This window comes from Phacochoerus africanus, chromosome 5, assembly GCF_016906955.1.
Source record: "Phacochoerus africanus isolate WHEZ1 chromosome 5, ROS_Pafr_v1, whole genome shotgun sequence".
NCBI classification, from domain to species: Eukaryota; Metazoa; Chordata; class Mammalia; order Artiodactyla; family Suidae; genus Phacochoerus; species Phacochoerus africanus.
In genome coordinates, this window is record NC_062548.1 from 132,008,798 (window position 1) to 132,032,894 (window position 24,097).

General features: G+C 43.3%; 1 protein-coding gene across 7 annotated transcripts in view; it reads left to right on the top strand.

The window, feature by feature from the left end:
* Positions 1-24,097, top strand: part of KIDINS220 (kinase D interacting substrate 220) — a 95,415-nt gene that overhangs the window by 62,564 nt on the left and 8,754 nt on the right. For 2 of the 7 annotated variants that reach the window (XM_047782691.1, XM_047782692.1), the window contains exons 23-30: positions 5,181-5,359; positions 6,429-6,655; positions 8,728-8,841; positions 9,573-9,629; positions 15,828-15,860; positions 20,217-20,345; positions 21,850-21,948; positions 23,417-23,653. In XM_047782691.1, the coding sequence (XP_047638647.1) occupies positions 5,181-5,359; positions 6,429-6,655; positions 8,728-8,841; positions 9,573-9,629; positions 15,828-15,860; positions 20,217-20,345; positions 21,850-21,948; positions 23,417-23,653 (1,075 nt within the window). The remainder of the gene's footprint in view (positions 1-5,180; positions 5,360-6,428; positions 6,656-8,727; positions 8,842-9,572; positions 9,630-15,827; positions 15,861-20,216; positions 20,346-21,849; positions 21,949-23,416; positions 23,654-24,097) is intronic. The other 5 variants (XM_047782694.1, XM_047782696.1, XM_047782697.1 and 2 more) reach the window with 3 other exon arrangements.

The window sequence follows — 24,097 nt, forward strand, 5'->3', positions numbered from 1 at the left end:
CTGCCCCAGGAACAGACAGGCCATGTCAGGACGAGTGCCTAATCTCTTGAGCCTTGGGTTCCTCATTTGAAAAATGGAAATAGGAGTTCCCGTCGTGGTGCAGTGGTTAACGAATCCGACTGGGAACCATGAGGTTGCGGGTTCGGTCCCTGCCCTTGCTCAGTGGGTTAAGGGTCCGGCGTTGCCGTGAGCTGGGGTGTAGGTCGCAGACGCGGCTCGGATCCCTCGTTGCTGTGGGTCTGGCGTAGGCCGGTGGCTACAGCTCCGATTCAACCCCTAGCCTGGGAACCTCCATATGCCGCAGGAGCGGCCCAAGAAATAGCAAAAAGACAAAAAAAAAAAAGGAAATAATGCCTCATGGACTGTTGGGAGATAGAAATTAGATAAACTAGGTGAAACATCTGGCTCAAAGAATGGCAGACAGTTGGTATTCAACAATATTAGTTCTTTATTTTAAACTAGTTCTCTTTCAATTCTTTATAACATTTAAATATCTTTTTTTGTCAGATTTATTGTAAGGCATTGCCCAGAACATTTTTCTTAATACACAGGAATCAAGGCAGCGTTGCCATTGAGCCTAAGCAGATACTTTCTTAGTTACTTCTTTGGGCTTTCATGTTTTACCTTTCCTGCTGATCCTTTCTCATCCCTGTAGTTACCAAAATTGCAGCCTTATAGCCAAGTAAGGTCATGCTCGGGTGTCTCATTTTTATAGCAAAACTCAAGGGAGCTGGGGCGAGGAAGGGGCATCTTGTGTGGGCGGGTACTTCCTTCATGGCTTTGGGAGAATGAGCATCTCCCAGAGATTCCTTCAAAGCCTCTAGAGGGCCTAGATCTTAGACGTTGCCTTTGAAATAAGGAAGCTAGAATCTGGAGCGCTAAAGGACTGGTCCCAGATCACACACAGTTAACAAGTGATCCAGCCTTTAAATACGTTTTTATGCCTTAAAAACAAAAACAAAAACAAACAAAAAACCTCATTGCTTTTAGTTTTAGTTGTCAAACATTATATATAGCCTTATTCTAAGTTATCTGAGTTCGTCAGCTCTGGATGTAAGGAAAGTCATTTCAGTAAACACTGTCTTTTTGTTTCAGAATACAGCCAAGTTGCATTTCATGCAGGTGTTGTATCCCTAGAAATCACTGCCTTCATTAGAACGTCATTTAATGGGCAACATCTAACGTGTAAATTCGTAGTAAGTTTATGTAATGGCTTCAAAGGGAGATTCCCCCCCGCCCCCAACTTTGATGATACTGTGTTTTCTAGCCAGTCGAACAACTTCATTTCTCTTTGAGTGTCGAAATAATTTCAGTGCTTTTTAGAAAACTTACAAATGATGAGATTTTTAGGATCAGAACATTTTCCTCCTATTATTCCTGCCGCCAAGGTCACATCTTGTGCTGCCCAGATGAAGCTCAGCCGAAGGCCGACTGCAGATATGCAAATTGTGTCTAATACCTGGTATTCAATGTTTGCACATGGAATGCTTTTTTATTCTTTAACTCTTAGGCCTGCGTGTTTCCTCCGTTAATGTGAAAGAGCCATCGTGGGCCCTCCTGTTCTGGCCCAGTAGATTGTCTTGGACATGCACACTCTCAGTGGGAAAGAAGTTTTTGCAAATGTAGCGTAAGCTCTTTTTGTAAGTAAAAGAGTAATATTGTTTAGCTCTGCCAGTGACTCCTTGCGGCAGCTTAGACAAATACGTTCATGGTTTGCCGCATCGAAGCCTAACTGGATCATCCTTAAACCCGTAAGTCAAGCACATTAAATACCAGAAATCAGAATATGAAACGAATCCCACAGCATTCTAGTTGTGGCATGTGTGTGCAAGGAAGCACTTGCGCCAGGAGGACGTGTCCCGGAGGAACACGGTGTGGTTTCACGGAGGGCCTCCCTGCCGGGGAGCTGGGCTGGGAGACGGAGGGGGAGTGGGCATTGACCGAGGCGGGATGGAACGGGAGCGCACGATGAGCTCCTGCGGCGTCCGGGAGTTTGGGTTGTCTGTCCTCCGCAGGCAGCAATAGACTTAACAGTGGATTTCGTTTTATCCTTTGTTTCTGACCTTCTGGCTGCCGTGCCGAGTGGCTGTTTTCTGTCTGGGTGTCCCCTCTGTCTTCCAGGATCTCCAGAGTGCTCTGTGCATGGAGAGAATGTAACAAATGGGCACTCACTGATAGGGAGGATTTGAGAGTCTCCTGGAAGTTAAATTAATTTCAGAGTAATAAAATTCTGAGGCAGTTGAGTTTTCACTTTTAGAAATTTTACAGAGAATTTGTCTTAGTTTTTCTAAATGACTTTTATTTGTTCCATCATAGCTGGTTCACAGAGTTCTGTCAATTTTCTACTATACAGCAAGGGGACCCAGTCACACATACATATATACATTCTTTTTTTAAATTTTATCTTAATTTTCACCCTCTTATGATTAAACAATGGCATTATTAGGGAGCTACTTTTAGACAAAATATGGAAAATAATGCCTTCTTCATAAACTATGCTCTTCCAACCTATTTATATTTTGATTTAAAGTAGAATTTTTTCCATGTAATTTAAAACCTTTGTTTGAATAGACGTGGTATGAATGGCTTATGTAATTTTTGCCAGGGAATTAATATGGACTTTCTGTAAACCACTCTCGCTTATAAGCACAACACTTTTAACTTATACTGATGTTGGCATTAAGAAGTACTGCTAGACTGGTAGCATAGAAAGAAATTGCATTTAAACTTACCAGGAGATCACTGATGCCTGAGGTTTTATAATGCTTTCTGTGGGCCATTTAACTGCTGGCAACTTTAATTCACATGATTCACAATACTGGAAATTTAAATTCCCTCCTCAATGAGAAGTGAAGTTACTTAAATTCTTTAAATACTAACCTTTGGAAAAATATCTGAAAAATAAAGGCACATATGATTTTGGTGGCTGACTGCCAAAAGATTATCATTTACATAAATATCTCTTGCAGTAGAAGAGTTTAATGTATTGAGCTCAAAAGGTTAGAATAGAGACTTCAATCTGGAAACCAGCAGCAGACTGTTGGCTTGTGAACAGCTCTATTATTCATCGCGTGGCGAACACTATTCACGTTCAGGCTTAAGCAGAGCTGGCATTCAGATTCTCTTAACTTGGTTCATGTGATTCGTCAGCTGTGTGTTTTTATCTAAATCTTTCTAGCTTCTCTTCTTCATATTTTATGTTGAACTCCTGAAATAGACCATGTACCTTTTTAACTGTTGAAGCTCTGAGATCCTGGCCACTTCTGCTGAGTATTCTGTGCACCCATTCTCCAAGTTTCCTCTTGCATTTTAAATATACTTAATAGGCAGTTTAAACGCCCATTTAATTTATTAAGAAGTAATCCCATTTCCGAGGGCTTTTCAGTTCTGTGCACGTGTGCATGAATCCATAAAAGGACTTCCTCAAATTCATTAGGACAAACTTGCTGTCCTTATTTTCTCACCGGTACCGTATCCAGAGTTCCCTGCTTGCTGATTTTCGTTCTCTGGTTTTACCCTTAGACGACTTTTAATAAATGGCTACTAGCCAAGTATTGGGCCTGAGTAGTAAAGTGCCAGTCCCAGAGAACTAATGGAATTATCACGAAAAGAGTAAGATCCCATTTCACTTTTTTTGAAGGGCATGAGAGTCTTACCGCTTCTCTGAAATTAGACTCGGTATAATCTCACAGATACTGTTCTTGACCAGTTGGGAATGGAGTGTTTTGACAATGTCACCCACTTTAGTGAGTTTAAAACATATTTATGAGGTATAATTGACGTACAATAAATTGCCATATTTAAGTTGTACAGTTCCTGAAGTTGTGATGTGTGTGCATGTGTTATATACGTGGAGAGAGAGAGAGACACCAGCAAATGGTCACCACCCTCGGGAGAGCGCGCACCTCACTTCCAAGTGTCTCCTATTCCTTTGAAATCCCTCCCTTTTTATCTTCCCCACATCCCTGACTTCACGGGGAACCTTAGCCTCTTTCTGTCACTACAGATTGGCTTACATTTTTGTAGTTTTATATAAATGAAAAAAATACAACTCTATATTCTTTATTTACTATATTCTTTCACTCAGCATATACCGTATTCTTTCACTCAGCGTAATTTACTGAGATTTATCCATGTTGCATAGATAAATAACTTCATTCCTTTGTATTGCTAAGTAGTCTGCCGTCATATGGACACGTGGCATGTTATTGATCGCCTGGTTGTCAGTGGACACTTGGGTTACAGCCAGTTTTCTCATCCACCTCGTCTTTTAAGCGCTCTTTCTTATTTCCGTTCCCTTGTCTTACTGCCTCTGATCAGGGCGTGGCCTGGCATGTAGTAGCTTGCACCTGATGAAATTGTCAGTATTTGATGATTCTGACCTGTAAAAATGGCAGTTTCACGTAGTTCAACGTAGAAGCGCTTAGTAGGTGTTTTTTGTGCGTGTCACTTGTTTTTACGTTTAAGACGCCTACCTGATAGAGAATGACGTACGTATATAAATTCAACTATGTAAAAAATTCTGCAGAATGAAAGATGAGACTAAGTGACCCTATATTAGTAGTTATTGTGTCTGATTGGTAAAAGTATGTGGGTTTTTTTTTTTTTTGCATTTCTGTTTTATATATATGCTTCTATAGTCAGTTTTTACTTTCACAGTAGCAAATAAAACCTTTTTGAAAAAGAAAAATCTGGGCTTTTTCTAGTTTGTGTAACTTATTTAGAAATTATGCTTCACTTCTGCATTTCTTTGCAAAGGCAAGAACCATGGAATCTTAGAATAAACCTGGATTTTAGAGCCAGTCAGATTCTCTGAGTGTGTGACTTCGGCTGTTTAATTTGTCCGAGGCCACCATTCTCGTGTGTGAAACGGTGACTCGGTTCGTCTTCACTGAGAAGTAGTCGCCACCGTGTGATATACCTGGAACAGGGGCTGCTTTCCTTCCTCTGTCTTCCCAGCCCAAATCCTGCCTCTGCTTGAAGGCAGTATAATTCTGACCTCAGTGCTGGTAACTAGACTACTTCTCTTGTTTCTTTTTCTTTTCTTTAAAAAAAACCTATGAGAACAAGGTGTGTAATGTGTTCGTTATTTTTATAAATAACAAATATTAAGTTACATGCAGACTTTGTCTTTCTAGTAGTGACATTAAAGGCCATTTCCATTTGTGTCTTCTTTGAAGAATATCAAAGAATATTCCAACAACTAAAGATGTTGAGCCACTGCTTGAAATAGATGGAGATATAAGAAATTTTGAAGTGTTTCTGTCTTCAAGGACCCCAGTTCTTGTGGCTCGAGATGTGAAAACCTTTTTGCCATGCACCGTAAATCTAGACCCCAAACTCCGGGAAATTATTGCAGGTGGGTACTAGTTGTAATTTTTCTTCTCTAAAGTACTAAAAAATGTCCTTCTCTAAACTGCTAAAAAAAGAAAAGTTCAAAAAAATTAGCTGTATAAATTTCTCCTGCTCCATGAAAAACCAAGGAATACTGAACCAAGCCCTTGCACAGGAGAATGAATGAAACGGAGGATCGCGACATCCTTTTGGGACCGCGAGGAACGTGCTCTTTGTTCAATTGACCTTACCCTGCGCTTCCCAGTTGACACGGCTGAGCATTTTGGGGAGTCAGATTCCTTGTAATATATAGTCACCGCTGTAAGATGTCTGTCCATTGTAACTTTTTTGTCACTAGTCTTCTGTCTTTAACAGAGATCTCTATCCATAAGCTTAAGGAAATCTCTATTACTTTTTAAATTTTAAGCTACATCGGGGCTGGACCTTGAGGACAGTGACCTGAAGATTTGGGAAGACACTGTGTCCTTTAGGCGCTGCCACAAGGACGCAAAACCTCTGTCCAGACACCCTGTCTTTTGTATGACACAGGTGCTGCTGACCCACCTCTGCATTTTCCAGGAATTAGGAAGAGAGAGCCTCGCCTCCTACATACGGCTGCCATCAGACGTGCATTGTGTGGCTGTGGACTTGTTCGTTGTTGCTTAGAGGCGGATGAGTCCTAACGTTTGCAAGCCTCCAGTCTCAGCTAACACTGTATTTACTACCTGAGAGTGATTTATTAATAATTAGCAAAACCTTATCAACCCTAAGAATTGTTAGCGTAGCACAAACAAATACCTTAGAAAGTCAGAAAAAAATGTATCGTTCTGGTAACTGAAGAGAAGAATCTAGAGGTTGGTGACTTGTCAGATGGTGCAGAAGGCTTTTATGCAGCATCGTCGGGTGTCTTTTATTTACTCCGGTGTCCAAGCAGTGTGCAGGATTCTGCGTCTGCTTCCGCAGGCCGGTTGGAGCCCCTGGAAAGAGTGATAAAGTCATGTTTCTAGCTGGCGACCAGCGGAGGATGTGGTAATCGGACTGCTTCCTAATGTGCTCTTTTCTTTGGCCTTCTGGGGTATCGTTTCATCTTTCAGATGTTCGTGCTGCCAGAGAGCAGATTAATATCGGGGGGCTTGCGTATCCCCCGCTTCCATTACACGAGGCTCCTCCTCGGCCGCCCTCAGGCTACAGTCAGCCTCCGTCTGTCTGCTCTTCTTCCACGTCCTTCAATGGACCCTTTGCGGGTGGGGTTGTGTCACCGCAGCCTCACAGCAGCTATTACAGCGGCATGACGGGACCCCAGCACCCGTTCTACAACAGGGTAAGTAGGCAGGGGCTGGGAATCTGAAATTTTAAGAATTTGTTCCAGGAAGTATCAGAAACTGTACTTTAGCTTTAAGAGACAAAATGGTGTGCAGTTTGAATGCCATAGATAGGATTTTTCAAAAATCAGAAGAATTTTGAATTTTAGCAGGTTCTAGATCTCAGCTGAATTTGCAAATTAGAGATGCTTTTTGCCCTTGTTTGTTACCTTGATAAGAAGTTGAACTCTGCAGGGTCAGCAGTGACTCTCCTTTGCTGCGAAGGGGTCTGTTTTTCTATTTGTTCACAAACAAATGTTCCAATTGTTATATCTTGTATAATGATTTATATTGGCAGGCATTTAAAAACAATGAGAAGTTTCTACAGTAGCTCAGTAAACCTGTATTTGATATGTGCTATAGCTTTTAAATGTGAGATAATGATGGGAAGTACTGCTTGGAGGACTCAGATGCTACTGCCAAGTGATAGCGCTATAGCTCATTTCCAGAGTTTTGTTTCAACTTACCTTCAGTCATGTATCATTATTTACTTAGTATAAATATGATGATTTTCTCCCTCAAAGGATGATAGCACAATTAATTATCAGCGGTATTCAGACCCTATCAAGGTTAGAAGGTACAAGCCAGCCTCATGTTAATGAGGATAATTTTTCCTACAGGAAAACGGAGCACTAATCCTAGTATTATACTTTCTGGAACTCTAAGATACGTTGCAATTTCTTTATTTTCGTTGTTTCCTTCTTTAGTCTAATTCGAGAAAGCATGAAGGCTAGCATTCAGAGAAGCCAACTGCATGCCTAAATACATTTCATATGAGCTAGGAAGATAGAGAAATTTAGAATAAATGTGGCAAAGAAGGAATTCTAGAATTTAAATTTTCACTTTTTCAGAAATGTTGGCCAGCTGGCCATGTAAGTTATTGGGTGTATACCGCTTATATGAGTGTTGTTTCATTCTTTGACTCAGATAAGGAGAAAAAGGTGGAACAGTAACATTTTATAATGTATTTCATCCTTGTAAACTTTAACTGGGTGTCGGCAGTGTGAAATGCAGGTTTTTATTTTATTAGTCTTAAAATCTGCTGTGATTTTATATAAAATGGCTCAATTGATCATTAGATGACAGGTGAAGTTTTGAGACCAAGAAGTTTAAAAAAATACTGCCGTGCCGTCTAGTTGGAGACCTGTGTTCAACTAGTTTTACGTGAATAACAACGATGTGATGCTTTAAGGGCGTTTTGTTACTTTTAAAGCATTCAACAATTGCTCGTGTTTTTAAATCTAGTTATTTTTTGCTCCAGTTATTTGACGTTTTTAGTCTGAAAGTTAAAAGCAGAAAAAGTTTCTTAAAATGGCAGAAGTTGAAAAGGTAAGGGAAGATGTTACATCAGTGTAGTGAAGTTTAGTGTGTTTTAATCTTTATTTTTAGCCCATGTAATCTGATAGCTCCTGTTTATATGAAGCTGGTTACAAATAAATGCTATAGCCCTCGATCTCCTTTGAACAGTGGATTCCCCAGTTTAAAAATGCCTTTGCCGATTTAGGAGACAGAGTAAACTCCAGCACATAGAATATGAAGTAAAGTCTAGGAACTTAGAGTAACAGTATTCCTGGAGTCCATGCTAGGGGGTTCTCATATAATTGAGATTTTCTGGTCGCCCTTAAGGCTAATCTTGTTTTGGTAAAGAGTAGTATTCTGTGGAAGTTCTATTCTGCTTTTTTGAAATGAGATTGTGAGTTAATATTTGTAAATCACTCAGAACCTGACACATGGTAAACCCATAAAAATGTTAAGTGTAAAGAGAAACTCTTGTGTCAAGTCGTAAGGTACAAAACTTTAGTTGCTTTTAAAAAAGCTTGCATTAAATCAGCAATGTGAGATTGTAAATCATACGTTTCATGTTTGGGTTTGATATCTTACAGAATATGAGTGAGGCTGTTTTCGTTTGTTTTGTCACTTGCATGAAAAACTTGGAGTTGTGTTTTGTTGGTTAGTCTCATTTGATGAATCTCATTCCACTTTGATTTCTGTAATTGTTTACCCCCTTCTTTTGTTGCGTGTTTTTCCATAGCCATTCTTTGCCCCATACCTTTACACGCCACGGTACTACCCTGGCAGTTCCCACCATCTCATCTCACGTCCATCAGTAAAAACGAATTTGCCCAGAGATCAGAGCAATGGCCTAGTAAGTATGAAAAAGGGTAACTAAAGCATTACTCCAATAAGAAACACAGTCAGCATTAGAAGTTTGGTTGTTTCCTTTCTGGAGTGAAAGCACAACTTATTTTATAAAGAGTTCTAAGAAACATAAGCTATTACTAACCCACAATGTGTTTTGTTTTTCATTTCTGGCAAAGAGCTACGGAAGGAAAGTCACTAGCAGCCTCAGGGAATAAATGATGAGTTATTGATGCTCAGTTTCCGGCCTGTAGGGTATTGTCTGTCGGCAGACTTTTCAAACGAAGCCGTTATATCTGTTAGTTTCTAATTTCTTTTCAAAGGACACACACATACATGGTATCTGTATGTATATGAATGCGAGCACGATGGCATGAAAATGAGGGGGTCTAGGGAGAGACTATTTGGATCTAATAGCAGACATTAAACAGGGTAAGAGAATTCTTCAAGTTACTGTTACTTCGAATCAAAACCAAAATGCCTTTGTGCCCGCGGTTGTAGGTGTTCCTGACGATCAGCTGAGCTTAGCGGTTTTAAAAAGAGATTCCTGATAGTACGTTTTTTAAGTCCGGAGGCCGAACCTATAGAACGTAGGCCGTTACTGACGTTTTAAGATGCTGGCGTTGAAGGGGAGCTCCGCTCACGGCCAGGCTCCCGGGGTCCATCGTCGCGCTCCTGCGTCCTCCTCGTCTGGCTCAGGCCTTCACTTTCACCCCCACTCTCGTTTTGTGTTGTTAGGAGGTTATCAAGGAGGACGCTGCTGAGGGGCTTCCTTCACCCACAGACTCCTCGAGGGTAACGGAGTAGTCTCGTGGTGTGGAACGCGAGCGTCTCGCCGCTTGTGCAGCAGTCACGACGGTCTTCAATCGTGGTGACGGCAGCTCACTAACTGCATCCGTGGTGTGGCGGGCCGCTGCTGTAGAGTAGCTGAATACTAATGCCTAGAGTTCATGGATTAATTAAACAGCTCCTGTTTAACTTTGCCCTCCATCTCCTCCTGCTTTTCCCCCTTTTCAATGACATGGGTTGGGTGTTTTTGCCGTCTAGGAAGGAAGGCGTTTTTCCAGCAGTCCGCAGGAGCAGTCACTTGGTGGTGTTTGTTCCTTAACGGTGGACTTGACTTTCACATGTGCCAGTTTTTCTTAAACCTGCAGCTGGTACCATACATGCAGAATGCATACGTTTTCTTTTTTTTTTTTTTTTCACAAAATACCCCAAATCAGCACTGAGACTACAGAAAGACGTTCTGAATGGATGCTTAGTGACTCGTGTTTAATCCCGGTGCCCATGCCTAGTGCGAATTCGGGACTGCTACAGTACTGCTGTCCTGTATCCGCATACAGCTGACCCTTGAAGAACGTGGGGGTTAGGGCACTGCCCCTGCTAGCAGCCCCGAATCCTAACAGTCACGAACAGAGCCTGTACCTTAGTCAGCCCTCCAGTGTAAGCGGCTCCTCCTTGTCTGTGATGCCGCAGCTACAGATTCAACCAACCACAGGTCGGGTGTTCCTGTGTATTTACTTCTGAAAAAAAACTGCGTAAAAGTGACCCTGCATAATTCAGACCTGTGTTGTTCAAGGGCCAACTGTATTTATCTCCAGTTTCTGGAAATAAAGTTTCCAGATAAACAGAGTTCGTTTAGCGCGTAGTGGGAATTATTTAAAATTCTTTCCCCGAACACTTTAGGGTAGGTTTCTATAAAAAACCAACTTTTGTAGGACGTCACTTTGTGATATCACTCAAGGCTTTGTATTTAATGAGAAATACATTTAATGTGATGAGCCTTTAAATCTTCATGCATTCAATCAGTGTGGAATTTAAGAGGCCAGTTTGTATTTTAATGTTTCTTAAATATTTATATCAGAATGTTATGCCCGTGTAAACATGGTCAGTTTCATGTGGCGTAGGAGTTAAGAATTAATTTGGTGAAATATTGCATCCTGTAATTTTTATCTTAAAGCGTGCATATGAGTAGGTAATCATTTTTTAACTTTACTTTTCTTTGAGTTAATGTTAGTGAGATAGAAAGAACCATTTTGGTGTTTCCATTGAGGGGCTGATGATTCATTTGGAGTCGTTAATGTTTTAGCTGAAGTGTCAGAGTGCCTTTGGTTATCCACAAATGATAGACATAATAAACCATAGTAATTCGGTTTGGGTGTTAGAGGAATCTTTTTTCTTTTTCTTTTTCTTTTTTCTTTTTTTTTTGTCTTTTTAGGGCCGCACCCATGGCATTTGGAGGTTCCCTGGTTAGGCGTCAAATTGGAGCTACAGCTGCCAGCTTACACCACAGCCATAGATAGCAACACCAGATCTGAGCTGTGTCTGTGACCGACACCACAGGTCAGGACAACACCGGATCCTCAACCCACTGAGCAAGGCCAGGGATCGAACCTGCGTCCTCATTTCCACTGAGCCACAATGGGAACTCCTAGAGGAATCTTTAATCCATGGTTCATTGCCACCACAAGCAAAAATGACTTTTAGTTCAGTCAGGGAGCCTTTAATAGATCATCGATTCATGCATGCGATCCAATTCTCTGAGCTAAAATTTCTCAGCAAACTTTTGATGAAAATGAGATACTGCGAAGAATTTGAGGGTCTTAATGACAGAGGCTCACTGAAATGGTAGCTGTTCCACGCGTAAGAATGTAGACACACCCTTGTGATTAAAAGGTGGCTGTCATTTCAGGAACCAGTGAAGGAGCATCAGGCAAATTTTAAAATGAGTTTTTGAGGAAGGGGAAATAAGGCAACTCCTAAGATGTGTTTAGAAGGCCAATAACAGTGAGTTAAAATACTCTGAATATATCAGTGCCTTCGCTGAGTAAAATAACCATACTCTTTGCTCTTCTTTCAGTATTAAAAGATAGTTTTGCGCTCTGCGTAATCAATAATAGTTGCTTCCCGAGCCTTCTTTTGCTTTTAAGAAATTAGCAATGACAGTAGCATGTAAAATTTCTTTTCTAGTAGGCGAGTTCAAGTGGACACTGAGTTCAAAGCCGTATTAGAAGCCGTGGTGGAAGTGTCTGTACACAGGAACGCTGTGTGGGCTCCTCATATAAACCTGAGCCGACACAGCAGCAGTTAATGTGAAAAGTCCGTAGCCCTTTGTGGCTCTTTTGGTTTTCAGTCCTGTAGCGGAAACCTCCGTATAATTTCTGCGGTAACAAGACAGCAGATTGAGTCCATCTCCGCTCACTCAGCCGTGCGGAGGCAACACTTCATGGCAAGAGCTTCTTATAGATAAGTCAGGAGCTCCACACACCTTTTTGGACACCTCGTCTTTAGGACACAAAAGAATGAGTTACACACACACAGAGACACACACACACACATCACAAAAGCCAAGACCACAGAAAGTTAACCAACTCGCTATGGTCTTTTCCATATAGGTGGCCCCATCTTGTTTTATCCTAAGGGATATCTCACGAGCCTTTATAAATTAGATCCTTGCGAAAATAGCTGGGTTCTCTGACATTAAGGGCCCTTGTAATGATCATGACTTGTGGGGTCCAGCCAAGGACTAATCAGAGAAGTTAGAGATGCGTCTGGGTGTTTCTCCGTCTTCCAGGCGGGGTGTCACAGCGAAGCCTCTGTGCTAGCTCTTTCCCCTGTAATTTTACAATAGAGAAAATATATGCCAAATCTTGTAAAACTAAAAAAAACCCATTGGACCCAAGGTATGATCCCCCAGATGTTAGAGCGAGAAAGGACGAGTGTTTTCAAGCTTTCAAAGCAGAGAAGCCCTTTTTAAGAAGTGAACTCTTCACCAGAACCCTAGTGTATATAAACCAGTAAAAATAAAAGACTGTGGCCCCACTTTGGAGTTGCCTTTTCTCTGCAGGGTTCTCAGAGAGCTCCAGGACCCCTGGTCTGGTCCAGGGCCATCTGTGGGACTCCCCGAGGCTCACAGGAGGGAGCGCTGGGTGTAGACCTCAATCCATGGGGCTGTTAGCGTGCAGCCTGCCTCACCCCTGCTGCCCTCTCTGCCCTGTCAGTCCTGAGCCCCACTGGGTCAGGTGCTTGGTCTTTCAAGTTCAACAGACCCTGGCAATTAGCTTTTTGCCTTGGAGAAAGCACTTACCTCTCTGATATTCCACTTCTTCATCTGGAAAAAAGCTGACCTACCTCATAGGTCTGATTTAAGGAGAGCTCCACCTTCATGTACTCGAAGTACTTAATAATTATCATTATTACGACTCTCCTAAAGGCCGGATTCCACAGAGCTGTATTTAAAGAGTCAGAAACTAAAACTGTTTTGTATAAATAACCTTTTCAGTAGGGGGGGGAGTGTGCAAATACCCCCGTCAGTTTACACTAACTCAGTCTTATCTGTTGATGCTTCTCTGGCCCGAAGGCTGTCAGTTGAGTTGTTTTCTAGAACTTAGAAGGATTTCCAGGTTATCTGAATGTTCCAAATACTTTACAGTTTTGAAAGCTTCCCCGGGGAATTTTACTCGGTGCCTTTACCTTCTTTCAGTCCAGATCCCACCAAGAAGTAGGGGCGTTCAGGTCATTCTGTGACCGTGCACAGAGGCCCCACCAAGGAGGGTCTGTCTCTAGCCCCGTCCCCTCAGAGGCGCTGTTAAGGTCTTTCAAAGAGTTGCTTTTACGAGTGTTGTATTCAGTTTCTATTTAAAAAAAAATTTTTTTTGTCTTTTTTTTTTTTTTTTTTTTTTTTTAGGGCTGCACCAGCAGCATATGGAGGTTCCCAGGCTCGGGGTCGAATCGGAGCTGGCTCTGCCGGCCTACACCACAGCCACGGCAACTCGGGGTCCAAGCCGCATATGCCACCTACCCCACAGCTCATGGCAATGCTGGACCCTTAACCCACTGAGCGAGGCCAGGGATCGAACCTGCGTCCTCATGGATGCCAGTTGGGTTTGTTATAACTGAGCCATGATGGGAACTCCCCAGTTCAGTCTTTCATTTAAGGTATGAGCGGCTCATGGTGGTACCCGTGTTTCCTTGAAAAGCAGTTTCTCAGAGGAAGGCGAGGTGAGTGTTTCTTCGTCCCCTTGTCCTTCCTCGACTCACGTGGCTGGAGCACCTCGGAGCCTGCGTGATCGCTGGCTGGTTTGGGGATGTCCTGAGGCGCTATTCCAGTGGATGAAACTGTCAGGCCTCTTCCCTCATGGAGCTGCCGGGCGGGAACCATCAGTGCCACCAAGCCATTCTTTCTGCACCTGCTCTGTCTCAGGGTTTTCGTGACACGTTTAGGGAGCTTCATTTAGATCGTCTTCCTATCTTGCTGAAGAGGCATGAAAGTAATTAGCACAAAGTTTCCCTGCAAAGAACTTTAGAATCACGCAGGTGTTGTGGAATACGGCCTCCTGCTCTCCAGCGCGGTGGTCCTTTGGCTTTTGGAGATTGATGACGATTTACTGAGTTACTGCAAGTGTGAAAGTGAAGGTCATGGTTTTCATTGAACTGAATCCAATTGGTAGAGTGACCAAAGTGAAAAAAAAAAAAAAAAAAGAAAGATGGGACTCCACTGTAGGTCATTTTTGTTTCCACCACTGGCTTAGAACTTAAAACCTGTTTTCAAACGAGCAACATGTCCCCATCAAGCTGTCTCTCATTGTTCAGGAGCAGACTGGGACGAGAAGGCGAAAGAGTCCGTGGGTAAGGCAGGGCGTGCGTCGGGGCCCATTCAGATGGCAGGCTCAGGCCGGGTACTCTTACACTTTCTCTCAGGAGGCCCGCTTATGCTTTCTAAAGCATTGTAGAAATGCATTTTTATTTTTTCAAAATTCTTTCTTTTTTATTCAAGTCTAGTTGGTTTATAATGTGCCAATTTCTGCTGTAGAGCGCGGTGACTCAGCTCTATCTATATTTGTATATAAAATCTATATTTGCGTGTACACACGTATACATTCCTTTTTTAATGTTATTTTCTATCATGGTCTATTCCAGGAGGTTGGATATAGTTCCCTCTGCTAAACAGCAGGGGGTGCATTTTTCCATTTGGGAAAGCGTTAGCTTATTTTTTCTTCAGTAGTAAAATGAAAAATTGTATTCACTTCCAGCTCTAAGTTTTTGTGCCAGGCTTCAGCTCAAGAAATCTTTTAAAACTATAACTAAATTGATTGGGAGGTAATTGAAGAAATGTGATATTGCAGTAGTGAGATCATTGAAATCCTAGAGTATAGGCAAAAGTTTAAAAATAACAACATCGTATCTGGTACTTGTGTTTTTTAAGATTGCCCTTTAAATGTGGTGTTAGGTAAACCTCATTTGTCAAACTTGGACCGCATTATTATTTCTCATGTCGTTGGAAGAGGAAGGTCCATCTTCCAGCTAGGAAACAATAACTTTCTTTTGTGTTTTGGGTATCCTGTAGTAAACTATGATTTCGTTAGCACTCCTTTCTGATACTTTTCTCAGGTCTCCACAGGTATACATAGGAACTTCCTAAAAACCAACTTATAACAAATAAGGTTGATATGTCAACTTGAAAACAAGGTTCTCATGAAATACTCCAGATAATGAGTACGTAAAAAAACAAAGCAAAGCATTGTAAATGGACTTTGACTCAATGTTGTCAGTTATCTCTAGGTTATTTTAACTATTTTAAGAATATCTACCACCAACCTCATCTGCACAGAAAACGATTAATAGTTGGAGGTTTTCAGTCAGATTTAAAAATTAATTTAAAACTTATGTAGCAGGAATATTGACTTTTCGTAGCAAATTTGATTTACCTGGTTTTCTTGTTGAATGTAGGGCCCATGATTTATTCTTTTACTAGAAAGAATATCAAGTTTGAGAGTACAGGTTTAAAATTACCAAGCCCATGTTAATGAAATCAAACTGCCACGTGTGTGTTTGCGAGTGTTCCTTGCTTTGTGTTGCTGTAGAGGTGGTGTGTTCACAGTTAGAGAAGAATGAGAGGAATGATGAACGTGCTGCCTGTGTTTATTATATGTATGTAGTTGATGTTTCACTTTAAGCTCGTGTCCTTCATTCTGTTTTATTCCTTCCTTAAAGCCGTGTGACTCTGGGTTTAACAAACAGAGACAGGTACCGAAACTTTCAGTGCAATCTTACTTTTCTTACCTTAGACTTAGAAGCAATCATTGGCACCCTCATGCTGGGCTGTTTATAAATCCGTGCTCATTTCCGTGCCTTGCGTTTGTTCTAATAGCTGCTTTCAGCCTTTGCATGGCTCTTCACTTCTGCCTAATCAATTCTAAGCTTATTTAATGAATTTACCAAAGATGATCATGTTCCAGAGTGTAGTTTTAATCTACTTACAATATAAAATCATAGAGTTTCATCAAAGTAATTTAAATCTGTCTCGTGAGCTGTGGTTGTACGTGGAGGAATTCTAATTTTTGTGAATTTTGAAGTTTACGTTTAACACTTTAAACAGACGAGCATTTGCATTCAGTTTTCTGTTTTAGAAGAAAACATTAAAGATAAATTGTGATGCATACTGAAATGATCGTTTTTGGTCACAGGTAAATTTCAAGTGAGAATGCATGACGAGCTCCTAAATGTTACCATTCTGTCCACGTAGTATAATTACTTTTCCACTAAAGAATTTATATACTGAATTATTGAAAAGGTTTTTTCCTTATCACTTTTGTACTTTTTCTCCATCTTTTAATGAGATTTCCATCCAAAGGTCATTATTTTCCTTCCTAAGATTCATTTGATTTCAAAATAATTTTATTATATATGGTTACTTTTGAAAAGACCTGGCAGGTGGTTACCATTTCTCTTTTATGCAAAGAAGCATATTGTAATGTATTTTCATTTGTTGATAACTTGTCCTTCATGTTGATAAAACCCAGCTCACAAGTAATCAGTAGTCAGACTCTAGCGTTGATAGAATTACAGGGGTTTTATATTCATATGCGTGTCTGTCTTGTCTTATAAAACTTCAAAAAATCATTTAGAGATAATATATATTTTTTCTGCATAATTCCTATTGAGGAGCAAAGTATATTTTAAAATGATAAAATAATAAAGTTTTAAGGGATCATGAAAGTAAAGTAATGTGGAGTTTCTTGTTTTAAAAGAAAAGAGTGAGAAAAAATAAAGGGAACGAGTAGTATCGTCATTAACGTGTCTTTGTGCAGAATTCTCAGATGCCCTTTAAGATAGATGCCCGTGACATTTTACACCCCCCGCCCCCACGTAGACACAGCTCATCTGCTTCATGTCTGTTTCTCTCCTGTCCTTTGTAGCACAATCAGAAGGAGTTTCTTGTGTGATTTAAAATTTTTAAACTTTAAAATAGTTTTAGACTTAAAAGGTACACCAATTGTATTCCCTTAATATTCATGTCTTTCCTAACCGGGGCACATTTCTCAAAAGCAGACATTAGAATCGCTACAATACTCTCAAGTTACTGCGGACTTTGTTATAAGTTTTTCCACTGAGGTCATCTTTCTGGTCCAGGAGCCAGTCCAGTTGTATTCTGTTATTTCTCCTTAGAGTTCCCCAGTCTGTGGCAATTCCTCAGTCTTCCCTGGTCTCTTATGACCTTAAAACTTTTGAAGAATACAGATCTTTCATAGCCTGTCCTTCTCTTCGAGTTTGTTTGCAGTTTCCTCATGATTAGAAGGAGATTATTCATATTTGGCAAGAGACCCACAGCAGTGACGCTGCGTCCTTCCCAGGGCATCATACGCAGGGTCTTTGAGGCCTGTACCTTCCCAATGGTCATGCCAACCTCGGGCACTTGGTTAAGGTGGCATCTACCAGATTTCAGCACTGTAAGGTTTTACTTTTTCCTTGGCAATGAGTACACATCTGGAGGAGAGACTGCAACTCTGCAAATATCCTTTTTCTCCTTGTACCGTTGTGGGTCAGTGTTAGCGTCCATCAGTGCATCTTGCGTACAGCCGTATTCTGTTTCCCTCGTCTTTATGTGTTAATTAGAATTCTGCAAGTTAAAGCTGTCCCTTGTTCCCCACTTATTTCCACCTTTTTTTTTTTGAATCAGACTGGACTCGTGGGCATTTTATTCTATGAACTGTAATTCAGTCTAGTCATTGTTTATTTTTGGTGATCAGACTGTTCACTTGTGGTTTTCTAGTCAAGGAGGTGTAAGCCGGTGTAGGTGTGTCCAGAGAGAAGTGCTAGCATGGGCGGTAAGAGCATGTGAAAGACAGCGTTAAAGGCCATTTAAAGGGTAAGCAGTGTTCGGGATAAAAAAGAGTGGCGTGCAGATGCGTGCTCTCACGTGGATGAGCCCGAAAGGCGTTATGCTTAGTGAAAGAAGGTAGTTCCAGATACTGTGTGTTTCCATTACACCAAGTGCCCAGAACAGGCAAATCCATGGAGACAGAAAGTAGACTGGTGGCTGCAGGGGTTGGAACTGGGTGTCAGAGGGAGAAGAATGACTGCGGGTGGCACCGGGTTCGTTTTAGGGGCACGAAAGTGTCCTAGAGTTGAGGGTGGTGAGCCTTTCCCTCCTATGTAAATGTACTGAAAGTCACTGAAGGGTCTCGAAGGGCACACTTTAAGTGGGAGCACTGCATGGTATGTGAATTATATCTCAAATAAACCTATTTAAAAGGAAACAAAAATAAAACAAATACTCTTATTCCACATTCATAGAAAGTATTTTGAGTTTCCATGGTGAGTAGTGGATAACTAACCCTTTGACCATTGGCTGTACTCCTCCAGGCAGAAAACATAGCTGTGTACAGAAATATGAGAATTAAATTATGGAAACACTAGTATTTTGCGTTTAATGTTTTTGAAATAATGGAACCTCAGACCATATAATATATTGGCATATTTTAAATTTATATTTAATTAAAAACAAACTATACGTGTGTTTGGTGCAGTGTATTCCAACTCATTATAAATTTTTATGGGACTGTCTTATACTTGTAAACTTGCTAAGACTCCCTCTCGTAAAATTGCTACCCCACCTGTTCAATCTGATTTCATACCCTAGCTATATTTATATGTAATATAGATATCTTCTGGGTATGTACTAGGTGTGTATATTTATTTATTAGTTCCTATTAGAGTATTATGTTATGCTGTCCTGTTGCAATAATGTTTAACAAGTTGCCAACAGGAAGTTTTGGCTGTTACTTTTGTCCTGAGAACGGGATTAATTGTAGTTATCATATTAAGACTAGATTGAATGGTGAGCAAGACAGACCGTTTGGAACATAATCCTCTACGCTAGTTGGTTTGTCTTCTCTTTACTTTGGTTCTAGTTTTCACAGACTCTTTAAAAATAGACAGTTGTGGTGGAGTTCCCGTCGTGGCGCAGTGGTTAACGAATCCGACTAGGAACCATGAGGTTGCGGGTTTGGTCCCTGCCCTTGCTCAGTGGGTTAAGGATGCGGCGTTGCCGTGAGCTGTGGGGTAGGTCGCAGACGGGGCTCGGACTCAGAGTTGCTCTGTCTCTGGTGTAGGCCGGTGGCTACAGCTCCGATTGGACCCCTAACCTGGGAACATCCAGGGAGCAGCCCTAGAAAAGGCAAAAAGACCAAAAAAAAAAAAAATAGACAGTTGTAGCAAAGAAGACAGGAAGTTGTAAGACCGGATAAGTTAGGGTTCAGATCCAGATCTACCAATAATTAGCTATTTATTCTGTGACTCTGAAGCCAAAACTTACCTCTCTGGACCCCAGTGTCCACATCTGTTGTCCCAGAGACTCATAGAGAATTAGCCACAGAGACACACTTCTTTAGTAGGGCACCACTTAGAGAAAATGTTTTTCTTCTAAGTAAATGCTAGATTTATTATTTTGCATTTTCTTTTAAATGAGACCGAATTTTCATGGATTTACTTCCACATGTGTTAAGCAGAAATAGCATTGTTTTATATTTACACGGTCATGGTCGAGACTCTTGAGGGGAGATTTTAGATGCTTGGACATAAACTAGGATGAAGATCTGAGCACTGCAGCCGTTGGATTCCATCAGGACGGTCTGTACAGACCTCTAAAGCTGCTTCGTGGGGCACGTCGCAAGGACCGCCTAGGTTTTCCTCTCGTATTTCTGCGACGGAGGCACCCGTGATCCCCCTTCCTTTCCCTTCGGACCCTCCTGTCCTGTGTTACTAAGGGCTGTGCCCTTCTCTCCTGAGCTTAGGCTTGAGGTTATAGGCTCTCTTGAGGTTGGTCTTGGCTCACAGAATGTTCTGTCTTCTGAGAAGAGTGTTTCGGTCAGGCTATATCTGCCGTAGTAAAAGATGCTCCCGAAGGGGTACCAGTAGCTAAATCTATTCCCCGATGGCCTTTCCCCATGCTGCACACATCCGCTGTCTTTACCCTCATGTGAAAACACATCACTAACCCGAGCACTTCACAGTGTACTTCGTGAGTGTTTCTTTGTGACGTGAGTGCGTACATCTGGCAGGAAGCGCTATTCATACATGATCTTTCCACGACTTATCTAGGGATCGGGCCCGGCTCCAGGAGCCGTATCCCTGAATGCAATGAACGTGGATGCCGTCTGTGAGAAGCTGAAGCAAATAGAAGGGCTGGACCAGAGCCTGCTGCCTCAGTACTGCGCAACCATCAAAAAGGTGACGGGCCCGGGCCTGCGGACCCAGGCGGGGCTGAGGGCGCGGAGGTGGGCTCGGTGGACCGCGAGTAGAGGGCTGTGTCGCAGTGTTAACTTTCAGATGACCTCAGACGAGCAGAAAATGCTGCAACGAGGAAGGCAGAGCCCTGAGGGGTCTCACATTTAGAGGAACCGTAACTCGTTATTTCCAACACGCAGCAGAGAACATGAGGAGGCCTTTTCTTTTACGTTGTATTCCCTTTTTGTACGTAATTATATAGAACATAATTAGATGGTTTTTAATTGATGTATTTCCTTTCACGTCCCCTTCGACGAGGCCGCAGAGGCTCGGGTTTGCCCGGCGAGCACATTTGAGGAAGTGCACGTCTTTCTTGACCTCGTTGTGCAGTCCCGGGCGCTGCCGCAAACCTGGGAGTTGGAGGGAGGCTTCGTGTGTATGAGACCAAGTCCCAGGTTGGATAGGCTGTGTCTGCACCAAGTTAGACTCTTTCCGTCCGAGATTTCGTGAAGTAGGACATGAACCGCAAGCCCCTGTTCGTTACATGCTTTAGAGAATGGCATCTAAAAAGATGGGCAAACATACCGTGACACTCATCTTAACCGGCGCTTGGTCCGCACGGCTGCAGATAATGCCAGCTTTCTTATGCATCGAGTTGGTGGCAGCCTGTTTGCAGCGCGTCGGGCACCGCCTTTCCAAGGCACGAGGTGGCTGGGTTGGCATCAGGGGAGGGGAAGGCCTCCAGCGTGAGTCCTTTGTGGGGATTTTGTTTCCCGCCAGACAGTGTCTTCTCCCCACTCAGCTCTTGACTGCCGGGCCCTGGCTGCTTGAAACCTGGCACCTGGTTTCTCCAGTGCTGGAAGCTTCCTGGCATTTCTGCCACAGGCCCTCAGTCACAGCCTTGCTGTGACCTTCTGCGGGCTTAGCCCTTAGCCTAGCACTCCAGGTGTTCCGTAGTTTTACCGTAGTTAATAAAGTCAGGTTTGGGGTTTCGTGAGGGACGCTACTATTAACAAAGCAAATTCCATCATTTCTTACTTGGGAGAGGCCAGCATGACAGAGACCCAGTAGTGATAAGATCATTTTTTGGTGCATTTGCTAGACTGGGAAACTGGTGGGTGGACATTCCTGAGGGCTGAAGTTAGCTGCTGCAGCTGATACACAAGTTCGTCGGAGCTCATGGCTTCCCTCAGGACTTTCTCAGCGACCAGCGCGCGGACAGACGTCTTGGTCCCTCCCAGCTGTCGCCTCCATGGCCGTGTTTTATGGCTGAGAGGAGAAAAGCTGACAGTTTTGCGGTTGCTCATGGAAGTAGTTTCGGAAGTAGCGGGGGCGCTGGCTCGTGGCCTGTCCCTCAAGGATGATTTCCGTCCCTTGGGCACCTCAGACTGGGGTGGAGCCTCTCTGGTGGCTCGCTCCTGGCTCGGTGGCCTCAAGGCGAGTGTACTCCGTCCATCGCTAACGGTGCGGGCGTCTCACCTGTCCTTTGTCTTTGTCCTTGTATCAGGCGAACATAAATGGCCGTGTGTTAGCTCAGTGTAACATTGATGAACTGAAGAAGGAAATGAACATGAATTTTGGAGACTGGCATCTTTTCAGAAGCACAGTAAGATATTTTATATTTGTGGAATAATTTACAGCATTGTGTAAAACACGTACCAGCGAGTGCTGGCCTAAACTGATAGTTTCCTGTATTTTAAAAAACATGTCAAAATTGTATTTTACACGTATGTGTACAACTCTTGTATTTGCTGTCATGCAGAATATACGCAGCAGCACCAGCAACCTTTGCCTTTGAGGCAAATTCACTTGGAAATGTGGGCGAGAGGCCACCTGCCAACGCTTCATGCTGCCACTGACCACAGCCCTCTCCTTGACCTCAGCCAGGCAGGCCCCTCTGTGCTTCTCGGCCTCGACGCCCGTGTCTGTCCTTGTTGGCCCTGCGTGGCCCAGTTGTGGCAGGAATCCTGTGAAGTCAGTTTAGAGAGCATCTCACCTTCAGTGTCTGGTCGTCCTTGGTGTCTGACCGGATTCCTCATCCCCACCACCGCCAGTGGCGTCCTAGCCCCCGCCGCCCCCCGCTCGCCCCGTCAGGTCGGTTCAGCCAGAATCCCCCCTTGCCCTTGTCCACCGACGCCACCTCGCTCCTTGGCTGTAAATGGCCATGTGTCCACGCTGTGTTTGGAACTGAGCCCAGTGTCCCCCACTGCAGGAGGTCCTGGGTAAAGTCTGCTTTTACCGCTTGAGCTGCTGTCGGGCTCTGGTTCTCTTTGACACACGGCAGTTACATGAGGCTCTGTTCTGAAGCTGAATCTTAAAGAAGTAACATAACGGCCAAATCAGAGAACAACGCATGTGATGGTGGTGGCCAACCCGGTTGCCCTTCCGCATCTGCAGGGATTGGTTCCGGGACCACCGTGGTTGCCAAAATCTTTGGATGCCCAAGTCCCCTGTGTAGTATGTCATGGTATTTACATATAAGCCACACACGTCCTCCCGTGTACTATAAATCCTAAGTTACTTACAATGCCTCATACGATGCAGACGCTGTGTAAATAGTTGCCAGTACATGGCAGGTTCAAGTGTTGCTTTCTGAACCTTTCTGGAATTCTTTTTCTGAATGGTTTCAATCTGGGATTGGTTGAATACGCGGGCGTGGAACCTCTGGATTCCGCAGGCCGACTCTGCTTCTCTGGTACCCATGATCCTTGCATGTCCGAGGTCAGTCCCCTGAACCCCTACCGTCGGCCCTCTGCATCCGAGGTTCCTCTGCATCCGAGGATTCCGCCAGCCCGGACCCCCTACTAAATCCGCAGCCTATGACTCTGGCAAGACGTCTGCATGTAAGCGGACCTGTGCGGTTGGGCCCTGTGTTGTTCAGGGGTCAGCTGTACAAGTTAGCATGAGAGATGAGCAGGTCTACAGCAGATTTATTTGACATTCACCTATAGGAAATATGCCTTCTCATTTCCAGGGTAATAACTTTGTGTTTTAGTTTAAAAATAATGTCTAAAGCCTCTGCAAGGTGATTTGTCTGTCTGTGTGGGCAGTAATGGCATAATTTTTCTGTTAAGGTGATAGAAATGAGAAATGCAGAAAACCAGGTGGTCCCCGAAGACCCGCGTTTGCTGAGTGAAAACAGCAGCAGCGCAGCTGCTCACGGCGAGTCTGCTCGGCGCGCGTCGCACAGCGAGTTGCCGCACACCGAGCTTTCCAGCCAGGCTCCCTACACCCTCAACTTCAGCTTTGAAGAGCTGAACACGCTCGGGCTGGACGAAGGGGCTGCGCGTCACAGTAACCTCAGCTGGCAGGTACTTGTCACGGGTCACCTTTCATGGCCCTGGAGGCGGTAGACAGCATCGAACTCGCCCGGGTCGGGTCGGGTGGGCGCGTTCAGACAGTCAAGCGGATCTGATCTTGTTGCGTGTTGCATACCTGTGGGAACAGGGTGAAGCGGGGGCTCCCTGTTCTCCGGGGGCTGTGCTCTTTGGAGAGGCCAGGCGGTGAACAGAGAGAAGACGGTTGTCTAAGAATTGATGAGAACTGCGAAGACGGTCAAGCAGGGTCGTGGCCTTGACGGTGGACGGGAACTGGGCTTACGGGGCGGGGGAGCTGAGTTCAGTCTTTCCCTTGCTCCTTTCTTGTTAAATTCATTTACCATTGGCTAAAATACACCTTTATTGGGAAATCAGCTGCGCGTTACCCCTTGGCGCACCACCTAGACGCACTGTTGGTGGACAGGCATTTTCTTTCTA